The sequence below is a fragment of the Carlito syrichta genome, unplaced genomic scaffold (assembly GCF_000164805.1).
Source record: "Carlito syrichta isolate Samal-C Ts95f unplaced genomic scaffold, Tarsius_syrichta-2.0.1 Scaffold303177, whole genome shotgun sequence".
Taxonomy (NCBI): Eukaryota; Metazoa; Chordata; class Mammalia; order Primates; family Tarsiidae; genus Carlito; species Carlito syrichta.
The window spans coordinates 366,612-386,174 of record NW_007247273.1 but is presented as its reverse complement, the minus strand read 5'-3'; the positions used below and the strand labels follow the sequence as shown (position 1 = coordinate 386,174).

Below are 19,563 nucleotides of genomic sequence, written 5' to 3'. Positions count from 1 at the left end.
ATGCCTGTAATTCCGGCTACTTGGAAGGCTGAGGCGGAAGGATCACCGGAGCCCAGCAGGTCGAGGCTGCGGTGGCTGGAAGCGGCCACTGCACTCCAGTCTGCGTGACCGAGTGAGACTCCAACTCAAAAAAAAAAATACTGGTAACAGACAATCAAGATTGTGCTTTCTAGGTTTTCCACTGAAATTTAAGGTTACTAAGAGTTAAAAATTATAATATATATACACACAAACACACACACACATAATTCTATATATAAAATGTGTCCCAAACATGTAAGATATGTTTTTAATAAGAAAAAATTATAAGAAAGGCATAAAAATGTGTTCTTTATTGAGAAAAAAATAATTTGTGTAATTCAGAAGTTATTTAAAGGCTGTTTCAAAATAGGGATAGAAGTAAATAGAAACAAGATAGAAAAGGAAAGAGAGATGTAAGTAAGTTATGGACATGAAGAAGTATTCTTTGTAAGGAAGGCTAAAAAGAACAACTTTCTATGAAAAAGAATCTTTCATGATATTTTTGTTCCAAAATAAAATGACTAGTTATTTAAGAAGAAGGAAGGGCTGGGCGCGGTGGCTCAAGCCTGTAATCCCAGCACCTTGGGAGGCTGAGGCGAGAGGACTGCCTGAGCCCACAGGTTCGAGGCCAGCCGGGACAACTTGGTGAAACCTTGTCTCTATAATAAATCAAAAAAATTTGGTGGGCGTGGTAGCACACGCCTGTAGTTCCAGCTACTTGGAAGGTTGAGGCAGAAGGACCGCCTGAGCCCAGCAGGTGGAGGCTGCGTTGTCTTGAGCATGCCACTGCACTCCAGCCTGGGCAACAGAGTGAGACTCCAATTCAAAAAAATAAAAAATAAAGAAAGAAGGAGGAAGTATAAGACAAAGCAGAAAGCCCACATATCTCATCAATAGACTAAGTAAAGTCATGATAAGGTACATGAAAAGAGAATTTATTTTTAAAAATTGCATGTGATTAATCTGGCTATAGTTAAAAGGAATTATTTACAATAGTCTTTGTAAAGACTGAGCTTTGATGTTAAAAATCCACTAACATAAAACTAAAAAAAATGTGGTTCCCTATGTCAGAATAACAAGTTTACTTAAGTTATTGATATGCTCTTAGTAAAACTGCAGGTTTTATTTTTAATTCTGAAATCTGTTTCCTTATCAGTCATCTTCTAAACTATTTCTATTTCTTCTTGAGATCTAATTAATTTTCTTAGTTTTAGATTGGAGATGCTGTCTTTTTCATTCAGAATGGCAATCTTATTTCTTGATACAAAATTTTTTTTTGAAATGTATTTCTCAGAAGTTCTACTTTTGCTGTACACCTCATGATTTGTAGGTCATACATCATTGCCCTCTGTTATTTCTCTCCCTGGAAAAAAAATATGGGTGGCTTGGCTGGGGTGATAACTCTCTCCTTCAACCTTTTTTTCAATTCCTGTAACTTTTTTTCAATTCCTGTAACTGGTTCTAACTCTACTATTAGGGCCTGCCACTAAAATGTTTATCTTAAAGACCTAGAAAAGCAATGTTTTCCTCCGGCATAATTTAATTCTATACTCTTGGCTTTTCTTGATATGTCTCAACTTTTCCACGTAACAAGGAAATTTACCATGCTTTTAGAAGAATACGTGGAATACCATGTATTCCCCAGCTCAGGTACTAGCTTTCTTATTTATATTACTCTATAACATAGTGTGCCCTGGATACACTTTTCCTGTATCTGATTAAATTAAATTACCCTTTTCATCAGAATTGACTTCCAGGTTATCTAAACTGGGTTCCCATAAGAAAAAGCAATCACAGCACAAAACATTTTTCTTTACTTTTTTGGTAACAGATCTTAAAAATAAATAAATCAATCAAGATAATCTGCTATGCTGTCTTCATTAGGGGTTTGTTTTATTTTGTTTTGTTTTGTGATGGATCTGACGCCAGGTTAGAGTGCAGTGGCATGCTCATGGCCACTGCAGCCCCGATCTGTTGGGCTCAGGTGATCCTTCTGCCTCAGTCTTCTGAGTAGATGGAATTACAAGCACATGCCACCATGCCCAGCTAATTTTTTTTTTTTTTTACTGTAGAGACCAGGTCTCACCAAGTTGCCCAAGTTGGTCTCACACCCGAGCTCAGGCAATCCTCTTGCCTCAGCCTCCCAACGTGCTGGGATTATAAGTGTGATCCACTGCACCCAACTGGCTTTTGATTACTTGAGAAAAACTGAACGTTAAAAGGGTTAAGGATTTTACACCCATGTAGTTTTTGCATTGCTTCTGAAGTCTTTTGATTATCACTCTGACTAAATGAACAACTATTATTTTAATAATATTTATGATTCTGTTTTGATCAAGTGTTTTGAACCTTTTGACATCTTCAGCAGGTTTCCCCAGGATCAAAATCCTTCAGTGTTTTTGACATAAAATTAAGTTTGAGATTTTCCAACAGGTCCCTGGAAAGCCTCAAAGAATGTATGTTGCATCTTTGTAGTGATATTAAGTGACTAGACTTATTTGGAAAATTGTATAGAAGCACTGTCAAATGATAAGTCACATTAAATCTTCTTTTAGTTATATTTATGGGTATGTTATTAATATAAATGTGCTAAAAATTATATAAATATATAAAAATCCATATGTTACTAGTTATAATTTTGATTGTTATATTAAATCTTTTCTAAAGTTACAGCTGTATGATTATATTAGTAATGTGACTATCCTAAAGATTATATGAAATTTACAAAAGTCTGGTGATCCTAACGTGATGCTGTTCGTTGTCATGATTCAGGTGGTTATCTTAAAATGCTGCACATAATAGTAATAACTAAATTCCTTGAGAACTTTCATCAGATCTTAACTATGGCAATTCTAAGTTTTTTTGTCATGCACATTTACTGTTCTGAAGTCTTCTCTAAAAATATCTGCAATCAACTACAGCCCAAAACTGGTTTTCATGGAAAAAAACTCTAATTAGTACTCTTGAACATATATGTCTGATGATTTTAAGATCTATGAACTGAGTAAAATTTTTCAGAACTCTAAGAAAGAAACTAATAGGTTCATAAAACTGCTAATGGTGAACTCATAATACAATGGTAGCACATCTGATTCATAAAACTGCCAATCAAGATCAAGCAAAACAAGAAATCAATTACATGAGATTAAATAATTGATGAAGATAATGTTTTCATGAGTTTTCATTTTTGGCTCTTTACTTAGATGTTTTGTTTTACAGATTTTAAGGAATTTTTTTTCTCATAAGCTATCTATCGTTTATAATAGCTTGATAAAGTATATTTTTGTGAACAAAGATGGAATCATTTGCTTTGTCTCGGTACTTGATTCTTCCAAAATTCAAAAACCATGTGAATATTCTTATTTTTGTTTACATAATTTCAATAAAATTCTGCTATTTATAAGCAGGATATTATTGGAAACATGGGCTATATTACCAAGGGTTTGACTAAAATGTCTTATTTCATAACGTACATAAAATGCCTGGATCCAGAGTTCCTAACCTTACAGTGAGTCAGTAAAAACTGTCATTTCCTGGCAGGACCAAGAAACTTAAGACTAAATAAACTCTTAAGTCTGCCCTGGTAGGGCTTCCTAGCCACAAGAGGTTTTTAAATCTGAAACTCCTATGTGATCAATCTAGAGAAAAAGTTATATTTCTAAAGAAAAACTGTAATACATCTGTTACTAAATTGCAGCCCTGTGCATTATTTTCAAGTTCTTGTTTATCTCCTTGTAGACTGGAAGAGATCCTGAATTATCCTAAGTTCCTCCAATATTTGGCTATAACTCACCAACTTAAAACAAAAGCGTTTCTATTCCTAAAGCCCTATAAACTGAAACTAGATAAATTTTAAGGAACAAGCTTTGTGCCTGATATATGGACAACACAAAAATGTCATGACCAATGTCATGACCAAAGATATTCAAACTACAAACCAGGAGGAAAAGTTGATGTTTTCATACTGTAAACAGCTTTTCCCAAGAGATTAGAACAAGACTCTCAATCTAAAGACTTTTACCCTCCTTAATGCTATCTTTTTAACTTGTAAGGATAATGGTATAATTAAAATTTCAGAGCCAATAGCTTCTGTTGCTAACTTCAAAAAACCTGACCTACGTAGTCCTCTAGTGTCCATTGCTTACATAAGAAAATGTCAGTGCATCTTCTAATACTACATGCTCTACCTGGATAAATTTCTTTGGGGAAGTTGAGACCCATATACACATAATAAGAAAATAGGTCACAAGGTTTTAACAGGTCTTACCTAATTCCCCAAGGTCATTCGATTTATTCAATTGGTTGTCTTTAAGCATAGGTTCATGACTCAAAACTATTAGGCAAACTGAGATTATCATTTATTATACAGTTTACTTTATATTTTGTCTTTTTAAACTTTGTATCTCTTACCTGTAAATTTTTGTAGAAGTACAACTCCTAACAAAATAATGCTGTCCCAGCACTTTGACATGATAACAAAAAATTACAGGACAAAATTGAACTTAATAATAGACGCCAGGTAGGCTCAAGTCTGAGATCTGCTCTCTTCAAGCTCTCCAAAAGGGAATTAACACTGGCTCCTGGACACCAACCACTACCTTCAACGTGGGACAAGACCAGCAACTAGGATAAATCCATTTAGGTACCAAGCAACATTGAAACTTAACTACAGGATGATTGACCAGTGGTCCTTTTGGAGAAAGATCTCGTTCAAAAGAGAGAAATGAGAAAGTTGTCAAAATCAAAATGGAGTCACTTTCTTAATGGTGCTACGAAAATCCTGACAAACAGAGGTGCAAAAGGCCATGAAGAGAGGGTTCTCACACTCCTATGTCTGATAATGAAAAATATTCTACAAAACCACAACCTTATTAAAAAAAAATACTTACCTGCAAAAACTTCTCAGCCCAGCAGCTGTCTGTCTAACCTTGTACTGGCATCACCTACTTTATGGATCTTTGTAGCTAAGGATATTATTACTTTAAAACAAATACGTAATTCCCCTCATTTTTTCCTTTAAAAGCTGTTTTCTTCCCTTACCACACTGAATATGCAGAGTTTACTGTGGCAAGTGCATTTCCATTGCAGTGCTCCATTCCAAATATTCTCATATATCATTTTCTTTTAGAGAACCTCTCTCTGTTTGCTATTTAGATTGGCAAAAGACATCAACAGATGGTGCCAAAACAACTGGATATCCATACTAGGGGAGATGAGATGAACCTTGACCCTTAATTCACACCATTCATAAAAAATAATTCAACATGAATCACCGACCTAAACTTAAAAGTTAAAACTACATTTGATGCTTCTAGCAGAAAATTCAGAATATGGGCTTGGCAAAGATTTCTTAAAATACAAAAAGCACTAACTATAAAAAAAATGACATACTGGACTATATACAAATTAAAATTTTCAAAAAATACCATTATGGAAATAAAAAGGGAAGCCACAGACTAAAGAAATAGTCACAAAGCACATCTGACAAAAGATTCATATGTGTGTGTGTATTTATATATCATAAATAATATATAATACATATATATTCATATAATATATTTTTAAACTTCTAGAAACCAATAGTATAAAGCCAAACAATTCAATTTGGACAAAAGATGAAACAGACATTTCCTAATTATGAACTGCCCATATGCACATAAAAAGATGCTCTTATTAAACAATCACCAGCAAAATGTAAATGAAAACCACAATGAGATACCACTTCACACCCATTAAAGTGCCTAAAATTAAGATAATAAATACCACATGATGGTGACAATGTGTGGCAAATAGAACTTTCATATATAGCTAATACAAGTATAAAATAGTACAACCACATTGAAAACAATTTGAGTTTCTTACAATGTTAAATATATACCTGCCCTATGACCCCACAATTCCACTTTATGTATTTACCCAAGGAAACTGAAATCATATACATTCACAAAAAGTCTTGTGAAAGAATGTTCATAGTAGTTTTATTCATACTAGCTAGCAAAAAACTAAAAACAGACCAAATGTCTATGAATAGATCAAACTGGTATGACCATATAACACAATGCTACTGGGCAATAAAAGTGAATGAATTACTGATACATGATACAACATAGATGCATCTCAGAAATATTATGTTGAGTTTAAGAAGTCACTTACAAAAGACTGTACATTATATGAGTCCATTCATATAAAATTCTAGAGAGGCAAAATTAAATAATGGTAGCAATTATAACAATAATTTGCTAGGGGAAGGACTAGAAATGGGCAAAAGTAAATCCATTGGGGTGAAGAAACTAGCTTATATCTTAATTGGGGTTGGTGAATATGGGTTCTACATCCTTCAGAATTAGCTGAACACATTTTAAAAATCATTTAAAAAATCAATGCATTTTATTAAAAGTAGACTGTACCTTAAAATGGTAAATGTATTAACTATGTAAAATCCATATAAAAACTGCATATAATAGAAATAACATCTGAATAAAAACAAATAATACCTTTGTCCACCTGCACAGCTTCACTCCAGAGTGGCTCCCAATCAACTGATAACCTGAATGAAAGAGCAGGAAACACAAAAATGAACTGATCCAAAGTCTCATATTAAAAGGTGATATGAAAATTTAGGAAAATCACTTTTCTTTGCTTAAAGTATAACAGTCAACAACCACCTAGTGGAAAACATTGAAGGTTGAATTCAACACAATGAGAAAACAATTTATGAAATATATGCATCTAATAACATTGACTCAAAATATAAAAGGAAACAATAAATTAATTCAAAATCATATGGGCAAATTTTAACCTCTCAGAATCCAACAGATCTCATAGGAAAAACTCAGGAAAACTCTAAATGATCTGAGCAACATAATAAATAAACCTGACCAAGAACACATAGACAGTACCGCAATCAACAACTACAGAATACACATTATTTTCAAGGACCAGTGGAACATTTATAAAAATGAACCATATCTTGGGCCATAAAGCAAAAGTAACAACATATTTCAAATGAATGTCTGGGGAACTATCATCAGTAATTTTTGAAAAAAGATAAAGAATCAGATGGGCAAAAGGAGATTAAAACGAAGAAATGTTGACCCAAAAAGGGGAAAAATTAAATTCTAGGAATTATAACCTAATATGAGTTCTCAGTACCACTCCACAACCTGTCATTTAAATTTTCTGCACCATATAAGACATGAAAAGCAAGGGAAAAGCTATGCCAAAGTAATCTCATTTCTTTTTGAAACAAACTAGCAAAGCAAACAGTAGAACATTCTGATTTCAAAAAGCATTCAATGAAGTTTCTCATGAGGCTTCAATCAATGAGCCACAATTATCATGAGTCTCTTGCACAAAAAGCCTCTTGCAGGCAAATGAGGCAAATGGAGAAATACAGTCTGGATGATGGCATAAGTGGATCAGTGGCTGGTTAAACATCCATATTCACAGTGTGACAATTATTAGAACAATGTCAATTTGGATTACAAGTCTCTAGTGGTAACATTTACAGGGCTTTATCTTTTACCCTCTTCCACATTTATGTAAACATCTTGCATATAAATAAACAAAGCACTGCTTATCTACTTGAAGATGGAACTGAGTTCAACTGAATTACTAATCTCTGATAAAGAATAAGGATATAAAAGATTCCCAGAGAAAATCCTAGTTCTTCTCTTGGATTCTTATATTATGTTTATGTTGTATGTTGTTCAGACCACTATCATAGAAATCATGTTTTGTTATACAAATATTTATATCTTTCTCTCCCAACATATATAGGTTCCTGGTTTCTATATAATTTTACACTCAGGTATGAAAAAACTGTACATTACAAGATGGAGAGACCTGTAGTTGACTATATCCCAAAGATAAGCCAACAGTATGCAGTTGCTAAAAATCACAGTGCAGAATTCTGATTCTAGCCAAGATGGAGTAACAGAGAGGATTTACTATACTACCTAAAATATCAAAAAATGGACAAAATATATGAAATGACATTATTCAGAGCATGAAACATCAGGCATCAAAAGACAGTGATCCCAAAGAGATGGGAAGCAAATAAGGTGAGCTCTGACACTACCCCAGCTTACTGTTGAGAAAATTTTAAGGCCATGTAGCAAAGACAGGCAACCTAAGCAAAGTCCAACAGATTCCCTGAGTTGAGAAGATGGAGCTGAGCCTGGGAAGACAAAGGTGGCTACAGTTTGCAGGATTGAATACCAGAGAGAGGAAAGGCACAGAGAGAGGGAACCAAGAGTCTATAGAGAATGTCTAACAAGTATTTGCCTGAGTACTGATTAGTGCATAAATTATGGAGAAAAACTAGCCAAGGGAAAGAATCATATGAAAGAATCAGAGGTATGCCTGATGCTCATAGCAAGCTTACAATTATACCTGTGCCTAACAGACTGGAAACCTCGAGCTGCAAAAGGAATTGAGTAGAGTGCACATAAGTCTTTCACCTCAATAGTGAGGAATAATTTAATCTATCTTTACCTGGCTCTGGTCTCATCTAACAAGTCATAAAAGTAAGACTCCAAGTTCCAACTATTTCCAAGTAACTTATCTTTGTCCCAGAAAAAAACCCAAAAATGTTTATGAGTATATATACAAAAATATACAGCACCTAGTAAGGTAAAATTAGGTCTGGTATTCAATTAAAGATTACCCAGCATGCAAAAATGTAGGAAAACACAACCAATGAGGAAAATATTCCATCAATCAAAGCTGACCCAGTAATAATACAGATATTAGCTGATAAAGTTATTTAAAAAGGTTGGGCAACGCTGCTCACACCTGTACTTCCAGCACTTTGGGAGGCCAATGTGGGAGAATTGCTTGAGCCCAGGAGTTCAAGACCAGCCTAGACAACATAGTGAAATTCTGACTCCACAAAAAATTATCTGGGTGTGGTGACACACACCTGGAGCCCCAGCTACTAGGGAGGCTGAGGCTGGAGGATTGTCTGAGCCCAGGAGGTTGAGGTTGCAGTGAGCCGTGATCATGCCACTACACTTCCAGCCTGGGCAACAGAGTGAGACCTTGACTCAAAAAAAAAGTTATTAAAAAAATATACCCTAGCTGGGCTCGGTGGCTCAGCCTGTAATCCTGCGCCTTTGGGAGGCTGAGGTGAGTGAATTGCCTGAGTCTGAGGGTTCGAGACCCGCCTGGGCAGGCAAGACCTCATCTCTACAATAAATCAAAAAATTAGCTGGGCGTGGTAGCGCATGCCTATAGTTCCAGTTACTTGGAAGGCTGAGGCAGAAGGATTGCTGGAGCCCAGCAGGTCGAGGCTGCAGTGGCCGGGAGTGGCCACTGCACTCCAGTCTGGGCGACAGAGTGAGACTCCAACTCAAAAAAAAAAAAATACCCTGCCGGGTTCAGTGGCTTAACCTATAGTGCCAGCACTTGGCAAGACCTTGTGTCTACAGCAAATCAAATTTAGCCAGGTGTGATAGCGCACACCTGTAGTCGTGGCTACTTGGATGGCTGAGGCAGAAGGATCGCCTGAGCCCAGCAGCTTTGCCCAGCCTTTTTAATAACCTTATCAGCTAATGTCTGTATTATTACTGGGTCAGCTTTGATTGATAGATTATTTTCCTCATTGGTCATGTTTTTCTACATTTTTGCACGCTGGGTAATCTTTAATTGAATACCAGACCTAATTTACCTTACTAGGTGCTGTGTATTTTTGTATACATACTCATAAACATGTGTGTGGCTATGTATATATATATATATATATATATATATATATATATATATATATATATATAAAAGGATGACTGACTATCAGAAGCAATGCGAGCAGAACAGTGAGTAGAGCAACATCTTTTAATGTGCTGAAAGAAAAGTGATGCCAACCTACAATTCTATACACAGCAAATAATGTTCTTCAAAAATGGAGGCAAAATAAAGTCATATACAAAAGCTGAAAGAATTAATCACCAACCAACAAATACTACAAGAAATGTTAAAAAGAAGTCCTTCAGGCAGAAGGAAAAGGATAGCAGATGGAACACAGATTTATACAAAGGACTTAAGGACATAAAATGTAGTAACTACATGAGTAAATACGTAAGAGTCTTTCTAATTATGCAAATCTTTAATAGTAATTGATTATTTAAACAAAAATAATAACAACGTAAGCTTTGTTAACATATAAAAGTAAAATATAATTGCATAAAGGTTAAGAAGGGAAAAATAAAAGTATACTATTGTAAGGCTCTACTATACGTGAAGTGGCATAATAGCACTCAAAGATATACTATGATATTATAAAACTTCAAGCAACCACTAAATAACAAAAGTGTTAAAGCTAATAGGTCAATGAAGATACAGAGTTATTTAAAAAGTCAATTAATCTAGAAGAAGACGGAAAAACAGGAAAAAGTAAATCCAAAAACAGACGCGATAAGTGGAAAACAAATTGCAAGATGATACATTTAAATCTATAACGAAATTGCTTTAATATAGTCTATTTGTGTGTTCCCTCTACCAGACTGATGGTTCCCCGAAGGAGATACTGGACCCTATGTTCCTCTGCATTGTAGGAACTGTCTCATGAAAGGTTTTCCAAAAATATAGACGGGGTAGGGGGAGGAAAAGGGAGGAAAGGTGGTCATTCTACTGACGCCTCGTTCACTACTCTGTCTTTTATAGGAAACTATTATTATCATTCATTTATTCAACTGTAGCCTCTTTAATAAGGTACAACTATAAAATTCAGGTATAACACTTCTACACAAAATACTTCTAATTAATCCAGCATCATATAAGTTTTTTCTGCATTTAATCGTCTTTCCTTAATAAACCGTGATTTGTAAAGAAGTCACTAATAGACATTTTCTGTCCACATGCTTGAGCCACACTGAGTAATGTATCCCAATAAGTTAAGCGAAAAGGAAAATTTGCTGGTCCAGGAGCCAACACAAGTGACCCACAGAAATGAGAGGATGAATCCTTAGACAGTTACATCTGCCACTGCAACACAGCTGCTGAACTAACTAGAGAGAGACTTCATTGTAGAGAAAGACTTCATTATCATCTTTCCCCTTGGTAATCCTGACTTTATACCTCCTCTCTTAGATATTAAATTAGAATAGCTAAGAGTGTAACAATATAACAATAATTCTCAAGGATTTTCACCTTGTTTAGTAAGGGCTTCTCGGAGAGCAGGAGTTATCATAGCTCTTCTTTCACCATCTTCATTTCTCCCTGAGTTCCTGAACAAACCAGTGTTATCTTCCTGCTGTTCCTTTTCTCTCTGCATTAAAACAAAAAGAATGAAATCCAGAATTGGCAACATGCAAGGAAAATGACATTACAACAATCATGAACACCTAGAGTCAACAAAAAGGTCCATTGTGAACTATGGCCCGCAACCCTGTCCTCTCCACAGTGATCACATTACCAATTAGACAGTGATCTGAAGATATGTCAGGATTCTTTTTTTTTTCAAGTAACCATATAGACAAATACATACACCAAAAAACACAAATCAACAGTGCACTTATCTAGGTATTAAACACTTTCAGCAATCTGAATACAGACGGCTGCCTAGTTTTTGCAAGTTACTTATTTTCCCTAAATCTCAACGTCTTCACCTGAAAAGGGAGAAAAACATTATCTATGGAGCAGAAATATATTTAAGATTAAGTAAAACAAAATCACCTGACACAATGCCTAATCCATAATAAGTGTTCAATAAATTACAACTACTGCTGGTATTATATCTGCAAATCCCAAAAACATGAAAAAAGTGCTCTGAGCTGCCCTGAGAGGCATCAGCTCAGAGACCAAGTTATACCACTACCAACAACAGCTGCCCCAAATGGCCCCTTCTAGAAGATCTCGTGAGGGAAATTTCTTGTCAGTGATAGAAAAAGATATGCTTAAGAAAGCAAGAGGATAATATAACACTGATTGTGTTTTATGCTAACTTTGGCCACTAGAAAATTCAGCAGTATACCTTTGATCATTATCACAAAACCTTGTATCATGCTTTTTCCTGTATTTACTATAGTTGGTTTCATACTTCAAGATGACCCTCATTCACTCTTCCCACTGATTTCTTCCTTTTTTTGAAAATCCTTTTATAAGGGGGACTCCAAAAATCCGGAATTAATTTTTGGCGGACAGGCCCCTAGCAGTACAGGTTTCTCCCACTAGGTAAGTGTTCTAGGAACCTATCAGCATTACTGTACCAGCTAGCGTTGTTTTGAGAGGCTACATTCAGCTTCGGTTAATTTTTTTCTGGAGAGTCTCTCAACATGTTTGCCCATTTCATGATGGGTGATTTATACAAACAACCTGCCCACACTGTGCTGAGTGTTCAGCAGTTTTGGCCAAAACTGGCATGCCCCCCATGCCCTACCCTTCCTATTCGCCCAATCACGCCCCAAACAACTTTTTCCTGTTTCTCTGAATTTTTTTTCGAAAAAAGTCCTCCAAGGGAAACGTTTAGCCAATATGGAAGAGGTGAAACAAAAAACAGTAGAAGACATCAAAACGGACGAGTTCAAAAACTGTTTTCAGCAGTGGAAAAAGCATCTGGATAGGTGTATTGCATCAAAGGAAGAGTACTTTGACAGTGACTAAAGCTCAAATATGTAAGAATAAATACACCATTTTTTATAAATAAATTCTGGGTTGTTTGGGGTACCCCCTTGTATATATGTATACATTTGAAGTTATCTCCATATGTTTTTTGAAAGATAGCAGAGTGCCAAATAATAATTTCAGAGACAACACCCAAAGTCTGTGTCACACTGTAGAGGAGACACTTATCAAATCTTACAAAGAGCTGTAGAAATTAAAAATACCTTAGCAATGGCCTCATCACCAAGTCCCAGACCCTTAGTGCCTGTCCATTTTGAATGTCCAGCCATCCTGCCCCTGGTGATTCAGAGAGTCAACTCACTGTAATACCCTTTCTACCTGAAAATAAGAATACCTCACAGATGATACAATGTCTGAAAACTGCTTCAGATGAAAACAGAAGGGGATACATGAAGGACACCTGAGGGAGAATGACCCACGGGTTGCTGGTTGATGAAGCCAGGCAAAAGGCACTAAGGGTTCACTACGTCACTCAGTCTAGTTTTGTAAATATTCAAAATTCTCTAGACACAAAATGTGAAGCAAGATTAAAAGGTGAAACACATAACAAAGTAAGCCAGCCAAATAAAAATTCGTCTACTTTCTCTACTACTTCAGGGACACTGACTGAAATAAGAAGTCAGTGAAAAGAGTCAAATGTACCAAAGGAGAAAAGTAAACCCACGTTAAGTTCTATCTGTCCTAAAAGTCAGCATTCCAAATCACTAAATATAATCAAAATGCAAAGCTAATGAACAAACTTGCTTCCATTAATATAGCTCTTGACAACATATTTCCAAATGAATTGAAAAATTTATAAACAAACATCCACCATTTGTTCTCATCTATTATAAAAGTAATTACTTTAATGCTAGGCATTTTATACAAACAAAAAGGCTCCAATTATTTTGTGAAAATATTTTTAGATAAAAGAAGAGATCATTTGGCTGTTTTGGGGGGGATTTTTTTTGGAGATGGGGTCTCACTGTGTTGCCCAGGCTGCTCTCAAGCTCCCAGGTTCAAGCAATCCTCCTCTCAGCCTTCCAGTTATTTTTTTTTCCCTCTAAAAGCAAATGTGTATGCTTGAAAAGGAAGTGCCGTGGCAGAGCAAAATAAACTAACCTTGACCTTGAAAGCATTTAAAAGTCTCTGAAGTAATTCCACAGCAACTTACTGTGAATCCTCCACTTATCATGTAAAAATTGACAGAAGGTGGCACTTTTTGCCCTCAAAGCCTCTGTCACCACACAACATCAGTTTATTTGCTTGCCCCAAAAGCCATAGAAAATTCAAAACTTGACCCAACCCATAACACTGGCCTCTGACCACTATGCCCAGGTCTCCACAGATGCCCTCTTGTAGTTTTAAACATAAACTTCTGACTCCTATGAAAGGAATACACTCTAACAAATGGCCATGAAACACTGTCCACGGCCCATCACCAAACAAATGATCTACTCTAAAATGTGAGTGCTGCTACTCCAGATTCAATCATAAGGGCTACGATTAAAGGCCTTGAGCACTCAGGACAAACAGTTACCATTCATTCCCTCTACCGCTGTTCAGTCCTATCTTCCACATGCAGTAGGAACTTCATTTCTGGAACTTCATTTCTGGGAAGAAATGCAATGGTTCATAACACTCCCCAAGGGAGTTTAAAATTTAAAGCACCATTCAAATTCTAACTCTAATCTCCTAGGTGCAGACATTGTTCATTCTCTGCCCAGAACAGAACAATGTAACAACCACATAAGAACCATATATTTTTATGTATTTATGTATAGTTGTGACATGGCCTAAGCAGAAATAGATGAAGATCCCAGAATCAGTCAAGCTTGATTCCTTCCTCTCCTGTACATGCCATCTAACAGTGTGCGACAAAGTCCTAGGATTTCAAGTCTCAACATTGTGCTTCTCTCCATCCACAGTGCCACTGCTCCCGTCTACAACCTTGGTCTCTCCTGAGGGACGAATGACTGCAGTAGCCAAACAAAATGGTCTCTCTGTCTCCAACCTCTACTTCGACCCCTTCCCATCTCCCATGAGAGAGAGAGAGAGAGAGAGAGAGAGAGAGAGAGAGAGACTTGCCTTGAAAGAAAACTTGTCTCCTCTCCAAATTGCATTTCCTGGTATGCGAAAAAGGAAAGTCAGCTGTAAGCCAATTTCCTAAGGCACTTTCGAAAATGACAATGAATAAGGAAATATTTTCCTTACAAAGTGACAGGGATACATGAATCGTATATAATAATGGGAGTTAAACAGTGGCATTAATTTTCAAGGTATCATAAAATATCACCTCATTCATTTTCACACCATCATCCCACAGTACCACCCCCATTTTGCCTAGGATAAAAACAAGGCAAAAAGCGATTTCCTAAGAAGTTTCAAGGTAAAAAAATGCCACATAGTTGGACAACTGCCAAACAGGTGTTTTGCAACAAGCGAGCTGTTTCTTACCCAAGCACACATTTCTCCTGGCAAAGATTATTTTTGATTGTTTGTTTTACTGGTCCTCATTTACTGTCAGGTGACTCCCTTCCTTATCAATTCATACAGCAAACTTTGGATATAGAATCCCCAGGTTCTCTAGAGGCTATTTTTCTATAGTCAACCAGCCTAGCCTGCAGCCATGCCAGCACAGGGTGGACATCAGTAAATGTTGGCTGAATAAATGAATAACAGTCTCAAAACTATCGGACAGCTATTTCTAGCCCCAGAATACTAGACCCCACTTCTTTCAGTAACTAATTCCAGACCTGGTAACTTTGAATATTAAAAATCACTTCTTAGCTGGGCGCAGTGGCTCACACCTGTAATCCCAGCACTCTGGGAGACTGAGGTAAGAGGATTGTCTGAGCCCAGGGGTTCAAGACCAACCTGGGCAACTTGGTGAGACTTCATCTCTACAATAAATAAAAAAAAAAATGAGCTGGGTGTGGTGGTGCACATCTGTAGTGCTAGCTACTTGGAAGGCTGAGGCGGAAGGATCGCCTGAGCCCAGCAGATCAAGGCTGCAGTGACCATGAGCATGCCACTACCCTCCAGCCTAGGCAACAGAGTGAAACTCTGACTCAAAAAAATAAAAAATCTCTTCTTCATGTTTAGTTATGCATAAAGAAAAGTTTTTAATATCATTAATAAAATTAGTTATCAATAACTCCTGCTACAATTTAACCCCTCAGGTTCCCATTTCTTTAATTTCTTTAATAAATGAATCACAATATCAGAGGGAGAGGGGAGGAGGAAGAAAAAATAAATAAAAAGAATAACAATATCATTTACTTGTCATATCTCAGTTTTTAGACCAATTTTCATCATGACTCAAAACTTTTCGTATATACTAGGTTTTAAGGATGCCTTTTGCACTAGAAGAAAAGCAGTTTGACCATGTCAAGGGCTTTACTCTGACAAAGTGATTCTATTTTGGATAACCTACCTGAGAAAATGATTTTGGAACTCACTGTTAAGTGTCCCTGGCTACACAGGCCATAGGTGAGTCAAGACGGCTTAAAGGCAGCATGTTGAGGTTGAAGGGATGTCACTGAGGTTGAAGAAATGTCACCCTCAAAGCCTTAATAATTATGAAACTAGTTTCATGTTATTCCACTGCAGTGCCAGTGTAACTTTACCATCAGAACTGGACACACTGAGATCCTTTTGTAATTTATACAGCTATTAAATTGAAATGTTTCTCTGATGAGTAATTATCAAGCATTTGCCATTTATTTCTAAAACTAATGATACTGATATGAGTGTTTGCTTAGCCAGAACATGCTGTGGGGACTTTTTAGCAACATTTATTTACTGCAGGAAAAAAATAGAAATAGGCTTTACATGTATAAATCACAACACAAGAGAAACAGAAAATAAACAATCTAGGAATTGTCAGGCTCTCCCTGATTCTGGTCCTCTTAAGTGCTAGAGCTTCCCTTCTGGGAACCACTCTTCCCTAGGGAAGGCAGCCAAGAGGAATGACACAAAGGGCTGGAGTCTAGGCTTGAAGCCACCTCAAACCAGCCACTGGACCATGGGCAAACTGCTTAACCTCTCTAAGATTCAGTCGCCTACCTTGAAAAACGATAAAATGCAGACAACAGTATGGATATCTCAGGGCATTGTGAGGACTGAATGAGATAATTCAATGTGTACTTTGATTCCTCCTAATACTCTGAACCTACTTTGAAGCTATCCTCTCCCCACACCCTCAACCCATTCTCCTATTCAGTCAAGTCATATTACATCCCACTGCCCTTAGGATTAAGCTCAGACCTCCACTGGAGGCCATGAGAAGGCCTCGAGGATCCTGCCCCTGCCTTCCTTCTCCGTGTCTCCTCTTCAAACAATCCCACCCCACTCAACTCTAGGTGTACCAAAATGTTTAGCTTTCCCCCAAACACACTGCTCCCTAACACCCCATTCCCCCCACATCTGCATTTGTCTCCCTAACATTCCAATGTTTCAGGCCTGGCGCAGTGGCTCAAGCCTGTAATCTCAGCACTTTGAGAGGCCAAGGTGAGAGGACTGCCTGAGCCAAGGGGTTCGTGACCAGCCTGGGCAACTTGGTGAGACCTCGTCTCTCCAATATATCAAAAAATTAGCTGGGTGTGGTAGTGTTCACCTGTAGTTCCAGCTACTTGGAAGACTGAGGCGGAAGGATCACCTGAACCCAGCAGGTTGATGCTGGGGCGGCCATGAGCGTGCCACTGCATTTCAGCCTGGGTGACAGAGTGAGACTTTGACACCAAAAAAAAAATTCCAATGTTTCAAACTTTAGAGCTCTTGTTCTTGGAAATCACTACAATACTCAAATTCTCTTCAGTCCTGAAATTGCCATCTTAGACATTAGTATGGAGAAAAGGAGGTAGAATACCAGGGTGATATTCTAGTCAGACCAAATCTATCCCATCTGAAGATGCTTTCTTATATAATATTACTAGTTATCAAGTATACACTATGTGGATGGGTTAACTCTTAACCTTTATAACAACTTTGCAGATACTGTTCTCTCCCACATTACAAATGAGAAAACTGAAGCACAGAGGTGTGAAATAAGTTGCCCACAGATACACAAGCTGAGGAAGTATGACTCCATGAAAGCTAGTGAGTGTTACTCAAAAAGAAGTCTCACAACAAGTATTTTGACCCAACTCTGGAGCCAATACTCATAAGCACAAGAGCACACCACTCCCCTCCACGGTAGCAACTAAGGCAACCCGACGAGGCATGTAATGATGATCATGCGGAAAACAGGCCAGGATTGTGTATGAACCAGCCTTCAAGAAAATGCCAGAAAAACATACAAAAAAGAAAAGCCAAGCAGTAAAAACCTTCGTCACCAAGTTTAGTATCCTATATCCAATATAAAATGAAAACAAAGAACATATTTGAAGACTCTGCTATAACCCAGCAATAATAAAAAACAAAAACTGGTGGTTTATTTTCATGTCATATTAAAGTCAGAAAAGATGTATTTTTCCCACGGATCTGATGATTTTATGAGAGATTTTTATGAGAAAACTGAAACATCATAAACTGGCTGCGTAAAGTTCATGAAGTCCAAAATCATTTCATTTTAAAAAATAATTTACATGGATGTCCAAAATTTTCATTAGTGCATTCTCCAGTGCCCTCTAATGGCCACAAGATGAAAAAGCAAAGAAAAACCACCCACAAATTTTCCCAAACTCTTTGCCCACTATACAAAGCTTTAAATAAAGCTTAACCTGGTGAAAAATCCAGAAATTTATCTAAATCTTCTACTTCATGTACCATTTTAAGACAGTTTCATCAGTGAAAAGTACTCAGGTTTTTAATTAACAGTCATAAAATTATAAATTTACTTGACCCAGTATACCAATTTGGGAAAAGTATAACCTAAGAAAATATTCATGCATTCTTTAGAAGTGAAAAAGTTTTCACACTAGTGCTAATCATAACAGCAGAAAACTTGAAAACAAACCAAATGACCAACTCTGAAAAAAATGTGTAAACCAGTTTAAAATGCCTAAACAAATGTACTTCTCCTCACTTCACTGCCTAATCAGGGTTTCTGAGATTATAAAGTACTTTCAAACAAAGCAACTCTCCAGGAAAGGTAAAGGTTGTAGTCCATGTTCCTCAGAAAAGGAGATAAAGCTAGGGAAGGTTAATCTATACTCTACATTCTTGTCATTTTTAATTGCACCTCATTCCTGGCTTCTAAAATACAAAAGCTACAAAAAATGAGAGACAACACCAATATATGGAAGCATGGGTTGAGTATCCCTTATTTAAAACGCTTGGGACCAGAAGTGTTTCAGATTTCTTTTTTTTTTTTTCAGATTTTGTAATATATGCATTATACTTATCAGTTGAGCATCCCAACTCTGAAGAATCTGAGATCTGAAATGCTCCAATGAGCATTTGCTTTGAACATGATCACGGTTCATGCTCAAAAAGTTTCAGGTTTTGGAGCGTTTTCCATGTTTCAGATTTTCAGATTTGGGATACTCAACCTATATTAAGATATAAGTGACAAAATGCTACAAGAAGAGAAAGATAGTAATTTTAAATTTAGAAAATAATCTAGGATATTACCATTTAGACTGTTACATTCACCAGAGCGCTTATTTTTTATTATAAGTTTTGAAAAAGAAGCCAAACAACCCAATATAAAAATAGATGAACAACCGTGTATAATAAAGAATAAGATGTCTGGCCTTTGATCCCAGCTCCTGGAAGGTAGCCTCTAAATTCTTGGAAATTCTCAAGTGATAGGAGGATCTTTGTTATTCATGATGGGCCCTCAGACCATATCTGACAGTTTAAGCTTACAAGATGCCTCATGGTGAACCCCTGAGGTATCGGCCCAAAGTTCGGAGTAAGAGGGGGTGCTCACGGCAGAGCCAAGCACACAGGCAAAAAAAAAAAAAAAACATCAATCATGTCTATGTAATGAAATCT

The 19,563-nt window shown here is 36.8% G+C and overlaps 1 protein-coding gene across 1 annotated transcript in view; it reads right to left on the bottom strand.

The window, feature by feature from the left end:
- LOC103260329 (S-adenosyl-L-methionine-dependent tRNA 4-demethylwyosine synthase) overlaps nucleotides 1-19,563 on the bottom strand; it is a 169,445-nt gene that overhangs the window by 120,004 nt on the left and 29,878 nt on the right. Inside the window, exons 8-9 of the mRNA XM_021712303.1 lie at nucleotides 11,170-11,287; nucleotides 6,516-6,568 (exon numbers count right to left, since the gene is read on the bottom strand). Of these exons, the coding sequence (XP_021567978.1) occupies nucleotides 6,516-6,568; nucleotides 11,170-11,287 (171 nt within the window). The remainder of the gene's footprint in view (nucleotides 1-6,515; nucleotides 6,569-11,169; nucleotides 11,288-19,563) is intronic.